Source organism: Mytilus edulis, chromosome 8 (assembly GCF_963676685.1).
Source record: "Mytilus edulis chromosome 8, xbMytEdul2.2, whole genome shotgun sequence".
NCBI classification, from domain to species: domain Eukaryota; kingdom Metazoa; phylum Mollusca; class Bivalvia; order Mytilida; family Mytilidae; genus Mytilus; species Mytilus edulis.
The window spans coordinates 55,331,034-55,343,276 of record NC_092351.1 but is presented as its reverse complement, the minus strand read 5'-3'; the positions used below and the strand labels follow the sequence as shown (position 1 = coordinate 55,343,276).

Sequence of the window (12,243 nt, the reverse complement as noted above, 5' to 3'; positions counted from 1 at the left end):
GGTACGATCTTTTTATTTTGCCACAACAAAAGGTATGTTTTTGTTGGCCCAAATGAAAACGCAAATTTGCACAACTGTTGACCCTCAATAACACAGAAGCTTATTCTAGTATACAAATAATGTTTTAGTTCTATACAAACTCAATACGATGATAAATCGAATGATAGAATATAAATTTTGTTAGGAAATGTAAGAGTAAACCTGAGAACTGTTGATGTTATAGAATGATTTTCAGAAGTAGAGTCAATGACATACAAAGTAGGATAGCCGATCTGTATTCCAAAACAGACAGATAAAAAGCTCAAATTGTTTACAAAAGAGAGGCGAAAGATACCCCCAAAAAATTCAAACTGATATGTCAAACAAAAAATGACAAGGCTGAAAAAGAATAAAATACAGCAACAGGCAAATCACAGAACACAAAACACAACATAGAGAACAGGATCCCCACTAAAAAGGGGGTAGGCAGATCCTGCTCTTAATGCAAACACCTGTCGTGTTGCTTGTGTAAGCAAACAAGAGTGATAAGATACAGGTAGGTCATATTCGTAGAAAGGAGAACGGGATTGAAGATACGACTATTCGAACATATCCGTCGTCATTTGTGAAACAATTTTCCATAACGGTCAACAAACTCGTGTTGACGTCTCTATAAATTTCACATATACTTCACCACTTGTGACTCTTTGTTTAGAAGTTTAGTTGTGAGCTGCAACATTCGATCAAAGGAATCATCAAACGAAGGATATATAGTCCATTTACAGGCGCAGTGCGAATGATGCTACATAGAAAAGGAAAGTTCACAATTGTGAACCTCAAATTCAAAAATTGCAGGTACGGCCTTATTATAGAAGAGTGACAAAAGATACATAATCAAACTCATTAATCGAAAATAAACTGACTGAAAAATTTAAAGACAAACAGACAAATAATAGTACACAAGACACTAGACACAGAATGGAAAACTAAAGACGAGGCAACACGAACCCCAAAAAGTATAGCTCATTAAAATCCGGCTTTCATAATTATCCCATGCAATAGCATGTATAGTGAACTGAGCGATTAATAATATGAAATATGTGAGATATTGAAAACAGTTGAAACAGTGGATATTTAAAATAATTAAATTGGATTGCAAACAGGCCAAGTAAATGTAAATTACATAATTACAATTTAATATAAAAAGTACAAATAACACTAAAACAAGTGTTTTCTGTTTAGTTCATATTTTTTTTTTAGATTCATTGTAACGATACATGTACATATAAGGTTATTAACATTTAAATGCACTGAAGACAATAAGACTGATTTTACGGATTACAATTTTTAAAAACCTCATTTGACGCGGACTGATTTTCACTTTTTATTCTGCCATTGTAAATATATATATCATAAGTGCATCTGCAATGAGAACACCATTTTCATACTTAAATTTAAAAAGTTGTGAAAACATTGCACATGTTGAAATAAGTAACTTAAAGATGCTTTTTTTTAATTATTTATTTACAAGATATGTTCAAATTTTACCATTCTGTTCCACAATAAGTTGTGTTTTCTTTATGTCACGTCATCATAAATGATCTTGAGTTTTTTGTCGCAAATTCCAAACAATACATGCAATACATGTTATCAAATTTTGACCAATAAAGCAAATCAAAATCACTTTATCGCTTAAGCAAACTAGAAAAAATATTTCAGGTACAGAACAAAATATGTGGTTCTCAATCATGTTGTCAATTGCTATATATGAATTTTTAATAGAATACAATTCAATAATTTACAAGAGGTGAGTAGAAATGTAACGTTAGATATGATACAATCTATGTCAAACTTAACCCCAGAAAATAATTTTGAGTAAAACATATTGCAGAAAGTACAAACTTCCAGTATATTTCATACGTTTAGAAACATTATATCAATTGACTCAGGACCAGCAGCAGATTCAAATGTTGAATCGATGAATGAATATCGATCAACTCCACTCAGTGCAAATCAACACTTTCAGAAGCAAGAAAAATAAATCATAGATATTGGAGTTTATAAACCAAATCTAAAACAGATATCTGATATTAAGAATTATCTGAGTCAACTTGAGCGATTTTCGATTTAACACCACCATTTTGTAAACAGATCTTTAAAAAAGTAATTAAAAAACTAACAATTAAAACTAACGAAAATATGTCGACACATTATATGTGTATAAAGGTTCAATGCTTATCAATATACATAGCCACATGAAAACTGAATTGGTTTCAAGTCCTTTTTCTCATGTATTGTAAATTGATTAGATGCCTGACTGTCTAAGTTATTTGGACTTGCTTTGAATATTATACAGTAAAGCGCAGTTCATACATGTATTACAACATGTTGATTGCCGATATATGACAAAGGACGAAACACTTATGTTTTTTATGCTATTTATTGTGATTCCAAGGAAGGCTAGGGTATAAAAAACAATATTGCCCTGGTCTTCTACCATACCAAACGTCTGTAATTCTCTCGTTACAATGGGGGTGTCCGTTTGGAATATGTTTATTCGAAGCAACGTCTTGTTAGTCTCACAACTTTATCTTCAATGCCGCATAAACCCGAGCGTTTCACTTTCTTTGTGATTTAAACTCTTGCAACAAATTGTTTAGTGATCCTAAGTTGGCCTGGCGTATTTTAAAACTCCTGATTTTAATTAAAACAAAGGACGTCGTCACTAAAAGGGAAATGAGTTAGTATGAAAATTAAAATTTTGTAAAGGGCAATTTCGTAAAATATCCAATCAGAGTTAGACAAAAATCAAACCACATAAAAATAGCTCGTACAACAAATTCGATTACTGGTACAAATAAATTGAAACACGAAACGTTTATTAGCTATAGCCTTCGCCTTTACAACAAAATAAGGTGCGTTCGCATACATCAAAATGGTAAATAGACGAAACACACTAGCAAAAATGTTCACATGTATTTTCCTATCACGCAAGAATGGCTTATTATGTGCTATTTAATTTTCTTTGTAGTCACGCTATATTTACAATATTTTATTACCGGTGTGCAACACACACGGGAAGAATTATAACGTTACCTTGAGACATACAAGTTTGTTGTAGGTTTATTCATTACATCCCAAGGTAGACATGATCGATATCAACACGCCCACTTTGTTATGTCTTCCTGATGACATAGTTAAGATAGTTTGTAACTTCCTATTCATTTTAAATTATAGAAAGAAATCATTAAAAATAGACCGGTTTTTAAACTGTATCGCATACTGATTCTGGATAAAATGATGGATATAATGTTTCTTGCCGTAATATAGTTATCTATTAAGTGGATGCTGTGTAAAGTAAACATCAATCCATCAAAGCGATATTTTATATGTCTACCTTATTATACATCTGTTACATGTAAAGGCATAATTTCAATACAGATTTTTAACACATACATATTTTTTACAAGAATATATTTGGTATATTATTTTCTTGTTCTTTTGTAAGTTAATCAACATTAATCAGGTTAAGGGGCAGCTGCATTTTGTACGTTAATCCACATTTATTAGGTTTAAGGGCAGCTGAAGCACGCCTCCGCTTATTGAAGTTTTTCACTGATTTGAGGACGCATGGGTGGCCTTCGGCTGTTGTTTGCTCTTAGGTCGGGTTGTTGTCTCTTTGACACATTCCTCATTTCCATTCTCAATTTTATTACAGATTAATGGGACGTTGTTTCATGTTTTATAACAGGTTTCTTTAAAATTAACAATATATTTAAACTGAATACCAGTATATACCGAAAAAAACCAAATTAAAAAAAATATTCAATAAGGATCCGCCAAGAAAGACCAAGTCAACTGTTGTTTCGTACATAACAGATTCCGTTTTTATGGTAAAGTGCAACATATATTTTCACCTTGTTCGTAAGTGAAATAGATAACATTGTTATTGCAAGTTTGATCCATGCCACATGTTTTATAATTTTTAAATGTTAATATAGGATTAGAAAATAGCTTGAATTGTAATATATATCCTCAAAGGAAACCAATTAGTCATTTATATATATTTTATACAATTCGACGTAATAAGTTATTAAGATATCACATTGAAATGGATAGTTTTACATCTTACCTGAAAGTATATTTCTATTTAATATCAGGAATAAGCCCAACTTCAATATTATGTAATTATACATGTTTATGATTTATCGTGATCAACTATTTACAACATGCACTGTAACACAAAAAGTCATGTGAATTACATTACACACTTCGACTACATAAAAGGGTGTATAAATCCGTTACGGAAGTGAATGAATAAGCGCAATTTCTTATACAATATGAATAACAATTGAATGACATTATACAAATGTTATATGTTGCGTGACATGTTTTTTTTGTAGTTTTAGTAAAAAAAAAATACATGCATCATGTTGTTCAAAGTATAATAAGAAAGGAAAAAAAAAAGGTATTAGAAAATTACAATTGACAATATTTGACCTATAGAATTTCAACGATTTAGCAATTGCTAACCAAGTTTAGGTACCTCTGAACAAAAGTACGTTCGAAACATAGTATACCACGATGCTCTCAAAGGTTTGTGAATGCCTTCGAAAATTTATGACTGCAATATTGTAACAATGCTCTCATTATATCAGAGGAGCTCTTACAACGCCATGTCATAAAACGAAAAAAATATAAATAAAAAAACAACATAATTCTATAAACACAAACCCAACAAAGGTAGTTGTCTCTGAAGGATACGCAGATCATGTAACGCATCTGACATTCGTTATGTTGCAAAAACACATGCTATTGCGGAAGGTAAGACTTTTAGAAATGAGTAGCACACATTATGAATACGAAACGCTCATTGGTGCACATTTATCGTCATTTGTGAAACAGATATTTATTAACAGTCAATCAACTTCAAACTGCGTACATAATATTGTCGAAGGAATACATGGGATAACACCATGAGTTAAATTGAGATGGAAATGGGGAATGTGTCAAAGAGACAACAACCCGACCAAAAAAAAAACAACAGCAGAGGGTCACCAACAGGTCTTCAATGTAGCGAGAAATTCCCGCACCCGGAGGCGTCCTTCAGCTGGCCCCTGAACAAATATATACTAGTCCAGTGATAATGAACGCCATACTAATTTCCAAATTAGTAACTGACTTGCACGTACGCGTCCACAGTCTGTCGTCCTATACATCTTTAAACAAAATGAAAATATCTTTGGGAAACCTTGACGAATTAAGAATTTTTTTTTTAATTTCAAGAAACGTATTGATAAAACAAACCTAACCCCTGCCTTTAGACTTTTCCTTCTGGGTTTAAACCAAATAAACTTTTCAATGATACAAGAATAATCGCTTGGTATGACAGACCCACATTTTTTCCCAAAGTATCTTCAGTAGTCTTATAAAGAATGAAGCTTATGCACGTTTCTTACAAAACTTCATAAGACACAATGCATTTCGTATAAACATTAATAATTATATCAAAAAGGAAAAAATAAAACGTGATTAACATGACACCACAAGTTGAAGAATGCTAATCTTACAAAACAGAAATGCATCTTCGTTTTAGACGTACAACACGTATCGTCTGAGTATATATCAAATGAAACTGTATTATTCATGTTATCATTTGTTTAACTTTCTTGTCCCAATAACACTACTAATTCCCAATTTTTTCAATCATCTTAAAAGAATTTGACTCCTTTTTCCAATATTCATTTGATAATAAATCAGCGAATCAATTTTTCTATGTTCTGGAATGCATACTATACATGTATACAATTTTTAAAACACATTACAGATTGAGATGTTTCTGCATTATTCAGTTAACTTCTTTCCAGACTATAAAAACACGTTCTTTGTTTGTATAAGACGATCTTACAGTTTTACAAAACATTTCCCGTATATAACTTTACTAGTGACTTATACTGATAACATATCTGTTAAAAACCATCAATTTGAAACTTTAAAAATTAAAAATATTTTATAATACATAATTTCATTAGAAGGTATAGTTAATGTCTGCCAATTGAGATTAAGTTAAAAAATCAATATTGCATATTATGCCGTTTGTATTAAAATCAATACTGAAACATCATTTCTTTTACATGTAACTAAAATAAGGTCAAATATTAATTTGTCTTTGGTCCAAATGCTCAATAGGCGTGATGTTCGTATAGTTTTGTATTAAGATATGATCTTAATATATGATTTTAAATTGTAGATAGGGTATGCTATAAGAAGTAAAATACGTCAGATAAATATATTTAAACTATTGTTTGTGTTTTTAATTGTCATTTAAGACGACACGAATTTCTTATTTGATTGGTTTCGGCTTGTAATTCTTATTTTGTTATGTTATCAACGCCGATACAGACCACTTAAAGTACAAATTGTGTAGCTACGGTGAGTAGAATTTATTATTTGAAGAAAAAAATGTTCTAGAAATAATGATTAGTTATGGTGGGATATTGAAGCTTAAGAATAGTGAGTACAACAGATTTTTTTTGTCGTTTTGTTGCTAAAGTTAAATGATTTCCCCACTAATAAAATTATAGTTGTCAAGCTGAGGTAGAGTCCATCAAAAGTGTGATGGTCAAATATAGAAAGGGGATTCTCTTTTTTCTGACAAGTGACCTGGGTTTTCTTGTGTTGTATTCATTCAACATATGTCTATGCATGCTATGTGATATCTTCTTTTCTTCTGCTAACGAAACGTGTTTAGAAACTACTAATTATCAACCCCAGAGGTCTATGAAGCACATTAGAAGATCAGTCCTTATTTGCGATAGTATGTTTCCCCCGGCAGCATGCGAGTTAAAGTTAACTTTTATTTTTCCCCGAAAAGTAACTCTCTATTCTGAAGTTTTCAATGTTCCTCCATTCCCCTTAATGTTATTTTCCCTTTACAAAGGGATTTATAGAAAATCATATTTTTCTTAAAATAATAAAGTATGTTTTCAATTTATTTGGCAAATGATGATATGATGTTGTCGCATTAGTTTGCTCTTTAAATGACTTTTGTGCGAAACTACAAAATAAACTAAGCCACGTTCTACTAGTCATCACCACAAAAATTAAATTATATACTATTTCATGTATTTGTATGATCCTGTTAATATTCATTATTCGTGTAAGAGAGTGTCCAAAGATACACGAGGGACAGTCAAACTCATACATGTAGATCAAATATAACTAACAACGCCAGGAATAAAATAGAAAAAAAAACAGACAAGACACAACTTAGAACACTAACGACTAAGCAACACGAACCCCACCAAAAACTGGGGTGATATCATGTTCTCCAGATGGGTAAGCAAATCCTGCTCCGCATGTGTCTGTTACGATATATTTTATTGGTTCAGTTTACTTCAAATCATTATATTCATTATTTAAACAGGGCGTTGTAAATTTTAACGTGTAAATGTCCTTTTGCAACTGTACATGAAATTTTCTTTTTCTAGTTTTCTTGTTTGTTGAATTATTACCATGATCATCACAATGTCTTATTCAAGCATCTTGCTTTTGTATGCAGCATTATATTTTTTTAACCTCGAGTAACAACATAAGCTTTTAATAGTACATTTTGTAGTTAAACGCAAACGCACAGAATGCCGCCCTATCACGACATTTTTTGGTTTCTTAACCACATACACTATGTAATGCACATATTGCCGTTAACGTCAACACATGCAGATTCTGTGTAGTGTTTCTAATTGTTGAATAAAATCTTCATTAATTCAATAAACAAACTTAAAGTTACATGAAACCACAAATGAACATATACTTTTTTCTGAAGAAAATTCTTTAATTTGTCCACATTTAGAAGAAGTTTACTTTATTTCAATTGCTTGCTTCAAGGAAGCAATTTGCCGACATATTCGCCGTATGCAATGTGACCTTAGCGTGAATCGTCTCGTAAAAATCCGGTCATCGCAATACGCATGGGTCTGTCACTGAACTAAACTATTATATGATTGTACATGTTAAACACGTGCTCAATATCCATGCCTTTGTGTTGATTGTTTACTCTAAGGTGATAATCGGTAAACTTCGGAGTCAAAACACGGCATTTAATAAGCTGCCATTTTTGTTAAATCATAACAGGCAGAGGATAAAAAAATTGACGATTATACGATATATTTGCGTAAAAAATGATAAAATCGTGCACAGAAGACTAAGTTTATGATATATACATGCATTGCTTCAAGAATTGGACAAACATTTGGTTTCAACAGTCACTCGTTTCATTTGACTTTAATTAATAAGTTAACAAAATTATTCATTTTTTTCATAATCAATAAAATTTAATCAACAATCAGTAAACTTTTTTTTTAATTATTCTTATTAAATGATCAAGAAAGTGATTATCCAATTACAAAAGCTCATTACATGTCGTTAAATTAATTAACCCTTTATACAAAGTCTGATTTGTTATTATAGACGGTCCGAGTTTAACCTATTGACGGTCCAAGTTTTCTTTTTGACGGTCCGAATTATCTCCGGGCCGACATGTCTTGCACCCAACTCATTGAACGCTAATTGTATCTAAACATTATGATTATATGACGTGATAATTTGTTAGTCTTACACCAAGTACATGTATATATGTAATGTTGTGTTTATAGTAAATATTTGACAGAAGAGACGTTCCATAATTTTGTAGTTTTATACTGACTTTATATTTTCACAGGGTCACACGATGCAACATGAACTTGAATTAAAGGAAGTATCTGTAAGCTTATATAAATATATGTGTGAAAACGTAGTGGGTTCTGAAAATGTTGTCAGATATAGAAGATTGTATTGTAAACTCAATGATGAAATATTTGATGATAGTTCCTATGCAATTATTAGCAGTGGCAGCAAGGCTGAAGGTTTGGACCTCCCAGGGAGTGACTATGATATAATGTTTCTTGCGAAGAATTGGTTAGTGTATGAAACAAAGCCAAATGATGATGACGATGTTATTGTACTTGACACCGATAATGCTCTCCCAGGTTTTGCACTATTGAAGGTAGCAGATAATACAACATTTCCTTGTCCTATTACAGTTACTGCTAATGGAAATTACATAGCCAACATTGATTATTTGAAGTTTATTTTGGGAAAAGAAAATGACATCCTTTATACTATTCATGGACCAAGTTTGTCAAATTCAGCACTGGACGACACCGACCTTGTGTTTTGTTTTAAGTACCATACATGGCCGACGATAGCGAAAAATTGGTTGTTAAGATATAGACCGTCTAACTGGCCATCCCGAGATGTCATTTATAATGTTGTTGACCACGGTGTTTTAGTTGTTCCGATTGGAAGCAAAACTCCGATTAGTAACGGTAATTCGTTAGAATGGCGATTCTCGTTTTCTCTTTCTGAAAAACTAATAGTTTGTTCATTTAATCATAGTCAATTGCTCTGCTATTCACTGCTTAAAATTTTCCTCAAGCAGATATTGAATAAAGATAAAATACTTCATAACAAGTTATGTTCATATTATATGAAAACTGTGCTTTTTTGGATAATAGAAGAAGTTGAAAATTTTAAATTGGATTCCAGAAAATCTTTTACGTTGTTTTCTGTTATGCAGCCGACGCCTTCATTATTGGATTTTGAGTGGTTATGTTCCAAATTATTTCATACCTGAACATAACATGATCGATGGGAAACTCTCACATGCTCATAATTCTTATATTTCGTTATTTCTGGAAAACATGTATACGTGTGGTAATTGGTGGAAAATAATTCTTTCAGCTCCGTCACTTTGCGATTTTCGAAGGACGCCAATTGTTATTTCAAAACAATTTGAACGATTAGCTGAATTTGAAAAAGCAGTGCTTCCGATTCAATTATTGAGTACTTTAACTATGCTTTTTTCAGATCACACAGCAGATAGCCTTTGTACAAGTTTACTCTATAGGATATATCATGAAAATTTACCATATACTGCAAGGAAAATGTTATCGATTATGTTTCTACAAGGAAATAAAACAATATTAAAATCAGTTGATACTCTGAATTGTAAAAATAAATGGTGTTACCTCCGTTACAAACTATGTCTTTCTCGCATGTTGATCAATACATTTTATGAAACCGTATCTGGGTGGTTACTAATTGCAGCTTTGTTTTATTCCACAGAGGAATACAACAAAATGTCTTACATGTTACAAATATCGTTTACTGTGTTGTCGTTGAAAAAATTTAAAATATCTCAAATAGATTTTAGAGATTTTTTGTCTGACAAATATCAATTTTTGAATGCGGATTTTCAAGATATTGGAAATCTTGGAAGTCATCATCCGCAAGCACTGTTCTATTTCCTACAATTTTTATACAGTCGTAAGCAAGGTAACTCAAGTGACATCCAATCTGCACTACAATTACTAAAGCAGACTATTAAAGAAAATAGTGATAGATCGATACATTACTTTGGGCTTATTTCAACCTACCATCTTTTGGGAAAAGCGTCTGAACTGTCGTACGATATAGATGAGGATTTAATGTGTTTTTTCAAAATTTTGAAAGAAATAAAAATGTCTGAAAAATATGATATTTTTTAGGAATTTGTACCTAAAGACGGAGAATTGATAAAAATCCTTGAGTATTTGTAAAAATACTTTAATCTTCTGAACAAGAAACGCAATTCGACAAGAAAAATCTCTCATGTGGCTAATTTTACGTGCCACAAAATGTAGGAATTGTACAACTGCATATTTTATTTTGGACAAATAAAGAGAGCTTGGCACTAAGAGAAACACCTGTAGTAAGATTATCAAATGATTGTTGTGTATCATTTAGTGGAAAAACATGCCTTTTGGAAGATGCTCTCCTGTCCAAATATCTTAAACAGTTCATTTTTCAAATAGTTATGACAGATTGATTTATTTACGAATATTTATAGACTTGTGAAAAAAGTGACACAATTAGACATGTTATACGAACGCTGAAGGGAAATTAAAAATGCTTCTGGGAGTTGAAACCTTAGTTTCTAAATATTATCTTACACTACGGACGACAAATATTCAAGGAAATTAACATGCATGTTTTGCTTTATTTTAGAACTGAATAAACTGAGCTAATGAAACATAATTGGACTACGTGTCTGTAAGTTGGTGTACCGAGAAAGTGTTAGAAAATTAAATAAACTTGTTTTCTGTTTTCTGAAGACTAGTGTTTGTTACTTCGTTTTTTCTGATAGAGTTGGAACCTAAACTTAATTCATAAATTTTAAATCTTGATATATATTTCTAAATTATGTCAGCATCAAAACATTGACTTCGATCATGACCTAATGATACCCTCGAGTACTGCCAGTCCATTTTTAACACGTGAAAAAAAACACTCCTTAAAATTTGCGATACCATTTTCTCAAGTTACTTTAATCAAAGCTTAAACATTACCAATTCAAAACAAAAGATTCGCATAAACACTGACATTAGGAGCTTAAGATAAACCAAGACATACACAGAGTAGCAACAATGAGTGTTAGTTTAAGTTTCTGAAATAAGAGAAAAAGGCAAAATTAAATGAAACATTGATATGTCATCAATCATTTTAGCACAAACACCACTCACTATTAAGCCTTTGATATCTAGGAAGACAACTGTACACTAGCAGCTTAACCGAACCAGTATAAGTAAATAAAATCAAAAATTAAAAATATGTCTTGCTTCGGATGTTACTTTCGACATTGCTGTGGATTAATTTATTTTCGTGGAAATCAATTTCCGTGGATTGCATTTTTGTAAATATTTAATTTCGTGGTTTTAGCAATCTCTGTTTACAGAGCTGTTGAAACTATGTTATTCGTTGAATATTTGAATTCGTGGTTCATCTGTACCAACGACACCCAAACAAATTGGAATAACATAGTTTCAACAGCTCTGTAAACAGAGATTGCTAAAACCACGAAATTAAATATTTACAAAAATGCAATCCACGGAAATTGATTTCCACGAAAATAAATTAATCCACAGCAATGTCGAAAGTAACATCCGAAGCAAGACATATTTTTAATTTTTGATTTTATTTACTTATACTGGTTCGGTTAAGCTGCTAGTGTACAGTTGTCTTCCTAGATATCAAAGGCTTAATAGTGAGTGGTGTTTGTGCTAAAATGATTGATGACATATCAATGTTTCATTTAATTTTGCCTTTTTCTCTTATTTCAGAAACTTAAACTAACACTCATTGTTGCTACTCTGTGTATGTCTTGGTTTATCTTAAGCTCCTAATGTC

General features: G+C 31.6%; 2 protein-coding genes across 5 annotated transcripts in view; one reads left to right on the top strand and one right to left on the bottom strand.

Moving 5' to 3' along the window:
• The window catches only part of LOC139485911 (adhesive plaque matrix protein 2-like), a 48,322-nt gene extending 44,041 nt beyond the window's left edge, over positions 1–4,281 (bottom strand). For 3 of the 4 annotated variants that reach the window (XM_071270576.1, XM_071270579.1, XM_071270577.1), the window contains exon 1: positions 4,112–4,281. In XM_071270576.1, coding sequence (XP_071126677.1) covers positions 4,112–4,175 — 64 coding nt within the window. In that variant the 5' untranslated portion in view covers positions 4,176–4,281. The remainder of the gene's footprint in view (positions 1–4,111) is intronic. The other variant, XM_071270578.1, reaches the window with a different exon arrangement.
• Positions 4,282–6,298: 2,017 nt separating this feature from the next.
• On the top strand, positions 6,299–11,167 carry LOC139487048 (uncharacterized). Its single transcript, XM_071272066.1, has 2 exons — positions 6,299–6,411; positions 8,699–11,167. Exon 2 carries the CDS (start codon positions 8,708–8,710, stop codon positions 9,650–9,652), a length of 945 nt encoding a protein of 314 aa, XP_071128167.1. The 5' UTR covers positions 6,299–6,411; positions 8,699–8,707; the 3' UTR covers positions 9,653–11,167.
• Positions 11,168–12,243: the final 1,076 nt, after the last annotated feature.